General features: G+C 38.9%; 1 protein-coding gene across 2 annotated transcripts; it reads right to left on the bottom strand.

Moving 5' to 3' along the window:
* Positions 1 to 1,748: 1,748 nt before the first annotated feature.
* TAF2 (TBP-associated factor 2) lies at positions 1,749 to 9,654 on the bottom strand. 2 transcript variants are annotated; one of them, XM_078993293.1, is made up of 24 exons: positions 9,420 to 9,654; positions 8,481 to 9,005; positions 8,333 to 8,399; positions 7,637 to 7,836; positions 7,387 to 7,540; positions 7,219 to 7,303; positions 7,047 to 7,138; positions 6,826 to 6,951; positions 6,357 to 6,410; positions 6,187 to 6,255; positions 6,024 to 6,121; positions 5,589 to 5,930; positions 5,363 to 5,453; positions 5,163 to 5,285; positions 4,880 to 4,936; positions 4,698 to 4,777; positions 4,551 to 4,593; positions 4,260 to 4,346; positions 4,093 to 4,182; positions 3,950 to 4,008; positions 3,769 to 3,859; positions 3,528 to 3,693; positions 3,244 to 3,433; positions 1,749 to 3,164 (listed from the first exon to the last, which is right to left on the bottom strand). In XM_078993293.1, the coding sequence occupies exons 1-24, from the start codon at positions 9,533 to 9,535 to the stop codon at positions 2,000 to 2,002; spliced, it is 4,170 nt and encodes a 1,389-aa protein (XP_078849419.1). In that variant the 5' UTR covers positions 9,536 to 9,654; the 3' UTR covers positions 1,749 to 1,999. The 2 variants fall into 2 exon arrangements, with proteins under 2 accessions (XP_078849419.1, XP_078849420.1); XM_078993294.1 differs by having other exon boundaries at positions 5,363 to 5,450.
* Positions 9,655 to 15,553: the final 5,899 nt, after the last annotated feature.

Here is a 15,553-nt window from a genome sequence, read left to right as displayed (position 1 = left end):
AGGAAAAAAACAATAACAAAATGATGATAAAGAAACTAAAACCAAAGTGAGATTTTTCATATTTAAAGAGCCTGTAATGTATTAGTTGTTTCTTATCTACAAAGTGTTGATTATATATGATATTGCAATATGTTAATTTTGTAAAAAATGATGGCTCTTCTCTAAAATTTATAGTGAAATTTTGTCATCATCATCTACAAAGATAAAAACAAAGATAAAAGCTCTCGAAACTATGACAGATAGCCATATAGTATATGGCTCATGAGTGTCCATATGCTAGCACATTCATTCCCATGTTATATTACATTTCTACATATTAAAAATCGCCAGAGAAGTTGTCAGAAATTTCACATTATGAGTTTGAGGGAAAATGTTAATATATATTTATATTGGATTTTTATTTAGCTTTTTTTTGGTTGGGGTCTTTTTATGAGGTAGGGCTAGCCAATGTTTTAAAACCCGGGTCGACCCGCCGGGTTCAACCGGTTGGACCGTGACCCGGGGTAAAAAGCGGGTCAATTGAGACCGGCTTTTTGTAAAAATACGAACCGGATCGAACCGGCCGGGTTTCCCCTAAACCGCGGTTCGACCGCTTATGTTGAACCTGTTAAACCGGATTAACACGTTTTAATAAACCTTGGATAGTTGGATACAAGTAGTGAGCGCCTAAACAACGAACCGTTTGCGGTTTCTTCAATATTTTTCAATGTTTAAACTTTGTGGACATCAAATTATTGGTTTTATATGTTTATGCATTATGCATGAAAGTAAAAATATATAGAAATAGAAAATGATCATAAACCGAGTTGACCCGACGGTTCAACCGGTTGAACCGGTTGACCCGTGAACCGGTCATCACACCGGGTCAACTAAAACCCCGGGTTTTAAAACATTGGGGCTAGCCAATTATTTCACATTATAGTTTCATTATACTTTTATTGCAAATACTTTTTTCTTTATCGATAATACTCTAGCCGTTTTGGGTCTTTAGGCTTTTCAAGAACATTTTTTTTACCTTGAGAGATGGGAGCGGTAGTCAATGTTTTAAAACTCGGGTTTTTAGTTGACCCGGTGTGATGACCGGTTCACGGGTCAACCGGTTGAACTGTCGGGTCAACCCGGATTATGATCTTTCTCTATTTTTATATATTTTTACTTTCCCGCATAATGCATAAACATATAAAACTAATAATTTGATGTCTACAAAGTTTAAACATTGACCCGCCTTCTACCCCGGGTCATGGTCCAACCGGTTGAACCGGCCGGATCGACCCGGGTTTTAAAACATTGTTGGTAACATGTGATGGTCGTCATCATCTTGAGGGTTTTGGAAATTGAGAAGTATAAACATCTCATATGCATTTGATTATAGATTGGATTGACAATCTTATTTGGATTTCAATCTTGAATTGGTTTTTGGGTCTTCAAATTTGGATATATTTTTAAGGTTTTGGATGAAGAAGATGGAAAACATCTGGCGATAAAGATTCTCATAAAGTGGTTATGTAGATATGATAGGATGGATTCAGTGCATACTATATAGTAAAGTTATGTGATCATTTTCTTATCTTATTGTTGTGGCAAGATGAATAAAGCACACTATACTAAAAAATCATTCCATTGTATTATATTGGGAGTGGAGTGGCTCGTCTTAATGGTAAGTTTTTTAACAATAAAACGAATGACACATGATGATGAGTAGTTAAATAACTTTCAATTGCTTTTAGGATGATATGTATGCAAGAAGATAAGTCAAAAATACCAATCAACCATCCAAACATGTTTTGGCATACGAGACAATAAATTGCAAATATTGTCTCATGTGCCAAACACAATACAACATACAGTATAATGGAGAAGAAACACATGACTTGTTGCTATCTCTTTCTTTACTTTTCCGTTCTTTTCCACTTTTTTTTCCCTCTCAATAAACATGGTATACACTCCTACAAAACAACACTTCAATTCTACAAAGAATACATCTACTACCACTACTTACTCAAGGTCTACTCAATGTTCGGTTTTTAATTTTAATTTTAAGTTTATGCGTCGAAGTCGTACCTCCCGTTTTTTCAATCCGCTTCCCCGCATCCCCCAATGAGGTCGCGACATTTGTCAACTGTCCCACGGGCCCCACCTCCTCTCCTCTAACTTTTTCTTTATTTTTCAGCTCTATCGAAGAAGACGTAATAACCATCAATTTAGCCAATTCTTTCTCCTTTCTTTTCTTTTCTTTCTTCAATCTCTTCTTCTCCAAATACTCGGGGTCATCTTTATGATCTTTCTTTTTTCTTTTCTTTTCCTTTTCCTTTTCCTTATCTTTCTTTTTCTTCTCCTTCTTGTCTTTACTACCCGAAACGGGTCCCATCAACGACACATCATCGGTTTCATTCAGCACTCGAAGACTAATAAATTTACTAGGATTTTCCTTCTCCATTTCAATGTCCATATCCACATCATTCAATTGAACTTTACTCGAATCAGCCGTACACTGTAGTTCTTTCAAAAGCGCATCACCCTCACCATCACCATCAACCGCTAGTTTTGCACTACCGATACTGGCGGTGACACGCGACCCGACATCATGGCACGAATTAACGTCCTCAAGGTTTTGGTTAATTACATTTGTACCCTCGTTGGAGTTTCGTTGTGTTTGTTGTGGCGGTGGTGCTTCAACCGACACGGACACAGAGCTACTCGTCCCAAGATCACCGCCATTATGGCCGCCTTGAGATCTCTCCGGAAGAACATTATCGGTTTCTTCGGCTCTACTGGAAGCCGAAGATTGCTTCATTTTGATTTTTAGCACCGGTTTCTTTCTTTCTTGACTGTTTGAAACCGTATCTGGTTCTTTAACAGGTTCAGAAGAATCAAGAATTACCACGTTTTCAGCAACGAGGGAATTGTACTTCTCTTCTTTTGGTGGATCCGGAATTGCGAATTCCGGTGGCGGGATTCCATCGTTATCGGGAATTGGTTCGGCGGTTGTTTCGGGTACGGAAACGAAACCGTCATCAGGAGGTGTAAGAGTATCTAAAGAATGTTCCGGAGGAGGCTTGGATTGATTAACAATGGCAGCAAAGAAGTTTTTGAGTTCGTTGCAAATTTCCGTGTGGCCTTTGATTAACGTTTCGTCTCTTGGAACTCCACAAAGTGTTGGTGGTCTGAAATATAAAATTTATAATCTTAAGGAAAAATAATAAAAAGTTTGTTGAAAAGGAAGGATGTTGATGTTTCTAGAACCTTCCAGCGAGGACTTGTAAGATGCAGAATAGGTAATGGCGGAGTGTCACGTTATTGAATGCTGATGGACTCTCAAGAAGACGGAGTAATGCCACGAGGGTGTCACGGACGACTCCGTGGTCGTCATCGGAATCGGAATCACCGCTGATCTGGCACAACCGCATAGCATGTATTGCTAGCTTTACTTGTCCTGTGAAAAAAAGATTATTAAAATCTAAAAATGTGATGATGTAATTATTAAAAGGATGGAAAGTGTGTTATTATTGATTTGAAAAAAAGAAAACCTCTTAGTGAAGGCTCCCCGTCTAAATATCTAATGAATAAAGTCAATGCTGCATCGATTCCTTTGAGGTGATACTCGAGGTCAAGAAGTGCACGGAATGCTTCAATCCGGACTTGCCATTGTGTTTTATGAGAGCAGAAGGGTTTAATCAAGTCGATGATACTACCCTGAAAAAAAAATCAAAAAAACGAGTTCATGAATCATGAGGAAGTTAGGATGAGTGAAGGGAATGTGGTTGTTACAAGAGGGATGAATTCTGAAAGCTTTAATGTGATTTGTGTAAGCGCTCGAATGCAGCTAACTGTCAAGATTCCATTGTAGCTCGGCATCAGCCTAGCGGAATCCATCCAATGGAATATGGGTTAATGAATAAATCATCACAACAGAATCGGAATGGGAATGGGAATGGGAATGATAATTCACCTGTCAAACTGCAATAGCCGGTCAATGCGTTTTACAAGAGATGATAGAGAAGAAACACTCTGTCAAAAGATAAAAACTTAATTATCAAAATATTTTCATAAAAAAATTTATAATATATGTGATTTAAAGAGATGCCAACAAACCTGCTGTCCAAATTCAAGTTCACCGACTGATTGGACTAACGCAGCAAGCCAGAAAACATCGGAATACGGATTCCCATTGTTCTCATTGTACTAAAAAAACAAAGACAGTGAAGATATAAATAAACATATAATGTGTGTGGAAGTGGAATAGTGGAAGAAACGTTTACTTTTAAAAGTTGTAAAATGAAATCAACAGCTTCACGAGGGCTCTTCTTATCTGCTGCTCTAACCAAAGCTACAGCATGTGGAATAGCCTGTCAAGACATCACAATCCACAAAAATTAAACAAATTCAATAAATGATTTCGCCTAGATTAATAATATTGTATAAATAATTGTATAAAAACTGAAATGTTATTTCAATATGTTGCTTGTATCAATATGATTATGAAAGCATATTGTGTTTTTAAAAAAACTTTGGACATTGTTGACAATACACATCCTACCTCATTGCATTACCTCGAGTACAAAATACTCTGCAAAATCATGAAAGTCATTTGGCCTGAGCATGAAAAGAAAATTAATCTTTAGGAAAGGGCATTTCAGTCATTAAAAATTTGGACATTGTTTTGATGTCTTAAAACAGATAAAGGATGCAACACTTACTTTGGGAGTCCAATTTTCTCATCATATCTTCGACTTTTATAAAATTTAATTAGATGCAGTAAACCAGCCCAATCAGTTTCCTTGAAGAACAATAAAAGTAAATGAATATCAACAAAATGTAGTAATAACCTTAGGAAGGGTATTTCAGTCATTTATACAAATGGGTATAATAAATATAATACCTCAGATGCTGTGCTAGCTAAAGCAAAAGCCGCCTCAATCCGGACACGCCAAAAGGCCTTAACAAGGTAGAAAAGGTCTTTAATAATTTTCTTACTAAACTAAAGCAGTCTACTTTAAAAGAATCTCTTATCAACAAACACATTATACATTGAAAATTGTACAACTGGGTAGATTTTTTAAAAGTACAATACTGTAATAGGTAGATAAATAAAAGTCAGATGACATAATAAACAAAACAACAAAACGTATGTTGATATTCGATGCACAAGAGGGAGAGGGTACCTGAGAATCACAGAGAAGATTACTTAAAGCATTGACAATTGAAAGAAGGCGAGGGAACAACTCTAGTGCTGTGATTGATTGTGCTTGAGCCACAACATCTTTATCCTTCTCCAATTGATTTATCTGGTTTTACATTTATATATAGATTCTCAAAACATTCAAATATAGAGAAACATATAAGAATACAAGAGCATACATACCCACATCTGTACAGGTTGATTGAAATGAATCTCAGCAAGATACTCCATTTCAGGATCTGCCCTCAGCCATTGCAAGGGGGAATCATTGCTGCTAATAAATCGCAAAGTGATAGTCATATAAAAAGCAGAAAGATATAGTTTAAGAAAGAAATATATATATATATATATATATATATATATATATATATATATATATATACATAAATGGACATGGCATAATACTTACTTTGAACGCATATCTGCAGCAGAGGCAACTGTATCCACATTATCATCAGAACCATCATGCTGCTTTGAACCTCTTTTAGGTTTTTGGAAACGTTTGGAAGCAAGTTTGGAATGGCATTGTATTTCCAATAACTGCCATGTTTCTCCTGCCATTGGTAAAACTGGATGATCATACATTCCATCAAGTTCATGGACGCGTATACTCATCATTCCAGGCCATCCAACATCACCTTCTCGCTTCACAGACTCGGCTTTTGAATTACTCGACTCTGGTGTTGATGTGCATCCACGCAATGCTGCTAATTCCACCAGGTTTTTCCTTTTGTTATATGAAAACCCCATCCTTAAATTTAAATTCACAAATAATGTTATCACCATAAAGATGGCAGATTTTCTAGAAAAAAAAATTATAAAGTTTTTTTTTTTAATTTCATACTTTAGAACAGGACAACCGCTGGAACCCACCCAACGGGGGAAAAATTCTCTCAGAAATGGACGTTCAAGATTTCCAACTTCGTTAGCCAGGTGCCGAAACTGCATTTTTTAAATTTTAAATTACTATCAATTTATAATATTTCTTTCATGTTCAAAGCAATCACCTCTTTTGTGCTCAGACTTCTCAAAGGACGACTTGTATCTTTAGGAGGTGCAACCAGATTCTTCAATACCTGCCATTGCCAACAAGAAGAAAAAAAAAACAAATTAGAAAATAATTTTATTAATTTAGTAGTATAATACTAAGAAATGAACGTAAAGCTAACCATCTTACTTTACAAAATGACTCCGGCCCCATCTGTTTTTCTAACATTTGGAGAACTGCAACCTGTAAGAAAGAAGCAGTTGTCAAAGGTAAGACTATCAATTTTTCAAATTGGAAATTAAAAAAACAAGGTGTTAGGAGCTGTTTATCTTTTTTTCCCATTAAAAGCCATATATGGGTAAAGTGTCTAAATGGACAATGATGTCTGTCTGGATAAAGTGTTGCATGCTTAAGATCTGTTTGTTTTCTAGACTGAATGAGACCAAATGACCATTTTACCCTTACATCCAAAAACAAATTTTGCAATATTCATCAATTCTAACGTGAGGAGTTGGGAGGATAAAAGAAGATGGTTATTGTTTTGATACATTAAGCCAGCTATATTTAAAGAAACATAGATGCCCATGTTCAGTGCATAACTCACCAAATCCATTAAGTCAATAAGCAACAGCCCCTTAGATTCATAAGATCAACTTACAGATTTCCAGGCGCGAATTTTTCCATAAAAACCAATGCATTGTGTTCCATACAAAGCTTTGGAAGCATCAGAGGAACTTAAAGCAGTTGCAGCACTATCATCTGCTTTGCAGACAGCACAATTTGCCTGAAATCATTCAAATGAAACATTAAACACTCTAATCAAGACCAATATTATACAATTATATCAAAATAAAATAAAGCAGAACAAAAAAGACATACCTTATAGCGTCTATACCGTGCTTCATTGTTTCCAAGAAATTGCTTAATATATGAGTCTGTCAAGAACCCTGCAAGCCCATCTAATAACCATTCTAACAACAAAAAATGGAAACTAAATCAGTATTACATTACTTTTTTTTAATTATGGAAAGCCATAAGTATAGTATGTTACCATCATTTGGTGCTTCTGCAGTGATATACACTCCAAACCATTGCCTTGCAAGCCCATATGCAAGTTTTATTCTTGTATCTATTGTCTGTTCCATTACCATTAAAGATTAAAGTAAGCAACATAAATTTGCATTGGATTATAAGTTCAGCCATTAAAAACATTACATACCTGATCTATGATCTTCTCTTCATAAAGAATTTGTGAGCTGAAGATACTCATTGATGCACCCAAGCTTAATGAAGATACTGCCATCTCTGGATCTATAAAAACTTGTGTGTACGACCCAAATGGAAATTTGGTGGAAAGGTAATGTTCATAATGGCTGTTACAGAATTAAACAGGAAATTACAAAACAGAAGAAAGTCCAATCAAAGTGAAGCTTACATTGCAATTTTTTTTTTTAAAAAAGCAAGCAAACCTGTATGCACTATGGAGAAATCCTACTGTGTTCCGAAGCTTTGACAAGTGAGCTGGCAAACAAATGTGTGTGATAAGATTATTATGGCGATCAGGAAAGATTTCAAATGGAGCAACAGCCAGAGATATCCATTGAGCTGCCACAGGTATATTTATTTTATAGACATATGTTTTTCGTGGTGGATCATCCTTGCTTAAAACCTGCATCAAAATGTCAAATTTTAAGCATATAAAGTGCACATAAGGAGAGGCATTCAAGTAGTTGGATTACAGTAGTTAGGTTTACAATACACATTTCTCGCATGTCTCTGACTTAAATGCCAGTTTGGTCATTTAATATGGTAGGAACCAAGGAAGCCTCATCTTTAGGCAATAGTTATCAAATAAAACTTCACAATGTCAACTAAAATCCACAACTCATGAGAAGGGAACTATAAAACACATGCATACACACATATAGAAGGGGTAATGAGATCTATTCAGCATGTATGCCAAAATGAAATTCACAGACATGCGTGAACACTATTATTAATGTTAATTACATCCAGCCACTGCCACATGACAAAGTCACAAGAATTCCCTCCAGATACAAGAGTCTGTAAAGATGTTTAAACTAAACAAAACTGACAAGTTACACAAAAAACCATTAAAGCCATTTGTTAGGCCTTGCAATGAAGCCAAATTAACTGCTTCTCACCTGATACATCAAGGTTCCAGTGCTAACAGCAACTAGGTTGTTAGCCACTGTGAACTCCAAGTCAAAGCTGAAACAAAAAATACACATCAAAATGAATCTAATACAACAATATGCAAACAAATTGAGTCAAATAACAATTTATGCTAACCAGCAACGCTGTGAACTATCATCCATACAAGGGAACCAACACCGGGCACGCCTTATCTGATTATTTGTGTGCATAATATCTTTTTCAATATGGATTCCTGTTTCTATCTTCTCTACCCAATAGTCAATATGGATCAGTTTCACATTCTGCTTGGATTCACCAGATGTTTGTGTTTGTGTTTGTGTTTCTGTTTCTGTTTGTGTTTCTGTTTGTGTCCCATTCTCATGCACAATCTGTTCTGGCTGCTCTGGTACTGGTTTGACAACCTCATTAGAGCACATAATCAACAAATTAGGGACTAATTCTCTTTCAAGACATGAAACATAAACTGAACCCGCAGCATCAGCAGCAGAGTTAGCTGAAGAAACGGAACACCATCTGTCATCACTGTCCATTTGCTGGTAGTGAGGAAATATTTCAAACCTTGCTGGGCCTCCATCCACCAGCACATTCTCGATCATCAAATTATCAGCATGTAAACCTACAATACCATTCTCTGGTACAACTACTTCAAGCTCGGTATACCTGACCAGACACAAACAGAAGAATTATAAATTTCTGTATCAAATTCGGCATTACACATCTGTGAACAAATACTTTATGGCCTGTAACTTGCTCTGTCATTAAAGTGCATTTTATTGCTATTAAATAAGGACACACGAAAATCGCGCAGGTAGAATAATGAGCAATGAGTAAACTTCGTGTTCATTGAGCAACCTAACCCTAATTTCAGAATAGAACTTTCTAAGTGCAATCATTCCAAAGCAACTCTTTCATCACCCGAAGTAGTGTGTTTGATCCGGCCAATTGCGAGAGAAAAAACAAAAGAAAGAAATTCCTTGTCATGTATAAAGTCGTGCTACTATAATCTAGGACTTTCACTCAATTCCGAGTGTTCTAACAATTCCAGGATAACGAAGTATATAAACACATACTGACCCGTAGATTCGACGTTTCTCGATGTCTATTGAGAGGCATAGTTTCTGATGTTTTACCACAGCTTCCGAATTCTCAGCTTTCTGTTCTTCATTCTTTTGCTTGCGAGGTTTCGCCATGTTCCTACATGTACCGAGTGTACATGCACCTAAAACCACACAGTAAAACGCTTCAAATGGGGAAAGAGGATGGGGGAGGGAGAGATGGAGGATTTATAGAGATGGGAATTTTGAGAACAAAGATGTCCCTCGTTATCAGATCAGCCTTCGAGATTGAGCCCTAGCTTTGATGATTGAATCACGGCCGTTCATCTCTTGGTCCCGCTAATCGGACAGTCTACAAAAGTTTCTAATCGCGATCCTGGAATTATTAGATGGGAGTATAGTGTGCCCGACCTCACTCTATTACTTTGGCCAGACGTTTCTTTTAGAGTAAATTACACGAATGGTCCCTATGATTTTGGATAATTTGCGTGTTTGGTCATTAAAGTATTTTTTTAATTTGGAAGGTTTCTATTGGTTGTTTTTGTTATGTGTTTGGTTTCTGTCTTACCTAAAAATACTATTTTTTTCCTTGATTTTTTAACTTTTTTAAATAAACAAACCCCAACTCTACCCCCTCATTTTACCTTACATATCCCATCATTTTTCTTATGTAAATAATAATCTTTTTATGTAAGACATGAACCAAGCGAGTAACAAAAACAAACAGTAGAGACCTTACGAATTAAAAAAATAAATTAGGGACCAGGTACGCAAATGTAAGATTCATAAAATTCATAAAAAATTAAAAAAATTTCAAACATCCAAAAGCCAGTAGTTATTACAAAATGTATTCAAAATAGTTTCATATCAGAGAATCACATAAATCAAAATCATAAATGTGAGGAGGTGCACGATCAAGCCTTCGCATTCCCGCGATCATTCGAAGTACCTGAAACAAAATCCAAAATTGTAAGCCCGAAGCTTAGTGAGTTCCCCCAAAATACCAACGTCATCCAAACCAGAACAATATCACAACGAACAGTATGCATATAAAGTCTTTAGTATGACTAGACCGCCTGACCGGCCTTCAATCTATCTGGCCCACTCTCAGAACCTTCAACATGTCTAAAGCGCCCTACTTGGCCTTCAACCTGTCTGGACCGTTCTTCGGACCTTCGGCCTGACTAGTACTCCCTAATGGGCTTTCAGTCTATCCGGGCTGCCATGGGTCTGTTGGCCTAGAGCACAAAGCAAAATCACCTCAACCCACCCGCAAACACACATTCAACACATAGATATCAAACGCTAGCTAACATGTATAAACAGTCATACATACCTAACAGATAACTAATCATAACATCATCCTACATATCATGATGCAGATCTAACATATCACTAAACATAGCACCATCATATATACCAGGATACAGATCTAACAGATCACTAGACATAACATCATGCGATAACCATGATAACAATCCAAAAGGGTCGACCTTAATGCCTTCGACCCTGTTAGCATAGCAAGGAAAACTCACCTCACAAGTAATGTTAAACCGATAAAATAGAATCCCAACTCACAACTCCAAACTCATCTGCCTATAACCATCATATGACTAATTCCATTAAAATCCCAAATTACCAAAATACACTCAGAAGTCAAACATGGTTAACCATGGTCAAATTCAAAGTCAACATTCTGTGTTGACCTAGCTCGTCGAGTGCATATATTGACTCGTCGAGTCCATTCATATCTAAAAAGATCGTGAAAAGCTCGAGACAACTCGTCGAGTTACCAGAGCAACTCGTCGGGTTCTTCAATGTTCAGAAAACCAAGAAATCCCTAGCTAACTCGTCGAGTCATCTCACCCACTCGTTGAGTTCACTCAGTATTCAGAAAGCAGGAAAACCCAACCCAACTCCAACTCGTCGAGTTGTCAGGTCAACTCGTCGAGTTTTCATGTCTTAACATATTTATCCCCTTCTTGTCGAATCAAAACCCCCAAACTATATATTTGGTCCCCTAGGGTTGAGATACCACGTAAAGTTGCTAACTTTATGTAACAACCGGATTTCCAGGTATATTATTTTATTTAATTATTTTGGAGTTTGTAGAGGAACTCGGCAAGTTGGAGCCAAGACTCGCCGAGTAGGGTCGCGGGTGTTCATCCGGGTTCACGTCCGGACTCGGTGAGTCCACGCTGTTTAATGAAACCCTAATCCCCTGGGTTTGGAGCCTATTTAAGGGCACTTATAGCCTCTCATTTCGGCTACCAATCCCTTAAGAGAACCCTAAGTGAGCCAAATCGTTGTGAGGAAGAAGAAATCACATTTGATCCTTATACCATTGGTTTAGCAAGAAGGAGGTGAACAAGAGCAAAGGGGAGGTGCGATTCTAGCAGTTCCAGAGTTCAGAGACTCCATTTTGAGGTAATAGTTCGAACCTCCTTCAGTTTTGGTGTTGATCATTAGAGTTAGGGTTTTCTAACCCCTTTGGAGAGTGATTATGTGGAGCAAATGGTCCCTCTTTGAGTTTGTGCCTTGGATCTGGACTCAAAGAGGTCCAGAGACCTTAACCCTTGGAGCTTTATGAATCAGTTTGGGGTTATTGGACTTAGGTTGCCATTTTTTAGACTAAATCTCCTTTTGATGCCTTGTTGTTCTTATACACACATCAAGTTTCGAACTTTACGTGACATTCCTGCTTGGGAAGGCCAAATCTTTGATTTAGGGAAATAGATCTGACCTCAGGAGGCCAGTGGAGTTTGTGCATGGCATGAACTCGTCGAGTTGTTCCTGAGACTCGGCGAGTAGGGTTAGGGTTTCACGTAAAATGCTCAGTGAGTAGACTTGACGAGTTGGGGGATGACTCAGTGAGTCAGAAGGGAGTTAGAGGACTGGAGTTCAAGACGATACTCACCGAGTTGTTCTTGAGACTCGACGAGTTGAGTCGTGGTGGCCCCGCAATTCATGCCTAGTATGACTTGTTAAGCATATGGAGGGACCTGGCGTGCCAAATGGAACAAAGTGTTGGAGAGCATGTGTGAACTCGCCGAGTCACCAGGGTGCACTCGGCGAGTAGGGTCAAAGTGTGATTGTTGACTTTTAGGGTTTGGTCAGTGGAGTACTTGTGTCGAGAGGGGGGTAAAATAGCCTTTTACCCTCCTGAGGGTGCCAATGGCAGAAAGAGTCTAGTTTCGAGAGTTATATTTATAAGAGTATTTACTTTATGTGAATAGGTGGAGACTAGGCAATATTTCTACTGAGTCAGAGATTTACCGAGACACCTGAGGTGAGTCTTCTCACTATACTTTACCTAGTGTGGTAACAAAGTTGTGATAGAGTATTTTAGAGTTATATGCCAGTGTGATTGCATGTTATTTATGTGCTATGATTTATTGTGATATGTGCTATGTATGATTCAGAGTTAGGACCTTCGGGTCCACAGAGTTAGGACTTTCGGGTCCACATAGTTAGGGCTAGAGGGCCCATAGAGAGTTGGGGCTGGAGGGCCCCACTGAGACACATAGAACTGCAAGTCAACAGAGTTACAGCCTCGAGTGGCTATTATGTGTTAGAGTGGTATTTTGGGGAACTCACTAAGCATTTATGCTTACCGTGTTATGTGTTTCAGGTACCAGTGATGATCGCGGGAAGGCGCCGGCATGATTCGTACACACGCACACCGGAGTTTATATATATATATATATATATATATATATATTGATCTTGGGTTTTGAACTAATACAATGTTGATACAATGTTTTAATCATGATTACAAATGATATTTTATGGGTTGCAAAAGTGAAAAATTGTTCAAATTTTTACGGTGTTACAAGTTGGTATCAGAGCATTGGTTTGAGGGATTCGGATATATGTAACATCCCGAAATCGCAAGAGTAGAGTTGAAGGGCTAAAAGTGTAAGTTTCAGAGGGTGACTCGGCGAGTCCATGGATAGAATCGGCGAGTCAGGTCGCGACTATGGTCGCGTATCAAGTGGCCTACTCGGCGAGTCCAAAGATGGACTCAGTGAGTATGTGATGTATGGAGAAAACCCTAATTTTCGGGGTTGAGCCCTATATAAAGAGCATTATGCCCCTCCACAGCCTCCCTTATTCCCCCTTGAGTTCCAGAAACCCTAAATTCGTGGAGAGTCCATTTGTGGAGCAAATTAGAGCTTGGAGAGGTGTTGGTTGAAGAAATCTTGAAGGAGAAGTGGCTTGGATCAAAGGGATTTACTTGGATTCGAGTTTGGTTGCTATTGAGGCATCTTTTGGAGGTAATACTTTCGTTCTTGGGTTGTGCTTTCCTAGTTTCTCATTTTGGGGTTGTGTGGGGTGCTTAGTTGTGTGGCATCTTGATGTTTGGGGTATGGATCTGAGGTTGCTACCTCAGATATGGAGTGGATAAGATCTTAAGAGCATTAAAGCCCCTGTTCTTGTGTTGTTAATGGAGCTATCTTGTCCCAAACCTTGGTTCTAAGGTGAATAAGGCCTAGATCTCTTTAGATTCACGTAAAGTTTGCCACTTTACGTGATGGATGGATTGTAGGAGGTTGGATCTATGTTTTGGATCAATTGCATGGCCTGAGATGCTTCTGTATGGATTCAGACCGGTGGTACTCGACGAGTCACATGGGTGGACTCGACGAGTTGCTTGAAGATGGCCTGGAACTCGACGAGTTGGAAGAACAACTCGGCGAGTAGGTTGAAGATAGCCTTGGACTCGACGAGTCCATTTGGACTCGGCGAGTCTTGTCGAGGAAGTCCCAATATTTCTGGTTGAGTCGATGAATCGGTGAGTCAAGGGATGACTCAGTGAGTTGGGTGCGAGTGGATTCAGAGTTGTTGGACTCGACGAGTCTTGGGGTGACTCGGCGAGTTGGGTCGCTAATTGAGGGAAGTTCTGAGCATAAGGACTCGGCGAGTAGGGTCAGTCAGGGGTTGACTTTGACTTGTCCAAGGTTGACCACTTGTCTTCCAGGGGTATTTTGGTAATTAAGGGTATTTATTGGGTTGTATGTTTTGATGTTAAGTGGAGGAGTTCATGTCAGAGTCCGGAGCAGCAGGATCTTATCCTTTCAGCCGATAGTTTCGAGGTGAGTTATCCTCACTATATCAACAGGGTCTAAGGCACCAAGGCCGGCCCTTTATTGGATTGAGATTTGGATATGGTTATTATGTTACTGTTTAATGTGTCTGCATCCTGGTAGCTAGGATGGTACATGCTAGGAGACCTTGTCAAGGTCAGTTTCCCGATATATATATATATATATATATATATATATATATATATATATATATAAAGTGATGATATGCTAGTGACCGGTTAGGTCGGTAACCTGGGTAGGGTAATGATATGCTATGTGATCTGTTTGTTCGGTTTGTTGACTATGACTGTTATATGATTGTATGATTTCTGCACATGGTTGTTTGGACTGGAGATGGGTTGAGGCGGGTCCTACTTTGTGCTGTAGGCCAAGATACCCAGGGCGGATCGGTTATTCTGAAGGCCCAACGAGCGGTCCGGATAGGCTGTAGGCCCCACGAGGGCGGACCAGACGTGCCGAGGCTCGGAGAGTGGACCAGGCCGACTGAAGGCCCGATGTGGGCGGACCAGTCACACTGTAGACTCAGAGAGTGGACCAGGTGGGTTGAAGGCCCGATGCGGGCGGACCAACCCCACTGTAGACTCGAAGGACATGACTAGACCTGGAGGATGGATCCGATGGACTGAAGGCCCGATACGGCGGACCAGTCACACAGTAGACCCGATATGCATGGCTGTTCTACGTTCTGTTATGTTATGTATGTTTTATATGTTTTGGACCGGAAGGTCGCAGCCTGGAAGGGCGTATTCATGGTTGGTATTTTGGGGGTATCTCACTAAGCTTTCGGGCTTACAGTTGTGGTTTAATGTTTTTCAGGTTCTTCAGGAGACTGTGGCAAGGCGAAGGCGCGATCGTACCGCTCCTCATGATTTTGTAGCAATGTGATTCTGGGAATACTCTAAATGATTTGTATTGAAAACCTTTTTGTAAACAATTTAGTGAAAATCAGGTTGTTTTGAAAATTTTAAATTGGTTGTATTTTTCGGACGTTACAAGTTGGTATCAGAGCCTTGGTTTGAGTGAATTGGAGGAACACTTGTGTGAC

This window comes from Lactuca saligna, chromosome 5 (genome assembly GCF_052625555.1).
Source record: "Lactuca saligna cultivar CGN05327 chromosome 5, ASM5262555v1, whole genome shotgun sequence".
NCBI classification, from domain to species: Eukaryota; Viridiplantae; Streptophyta; class Magnoliopsida; order Asterales; family Asteraceae; genus Lactuca; species Lactuca saligna.
This window is presented reverse-complemented; position numbering and strand designations above follow the sequence as displayed.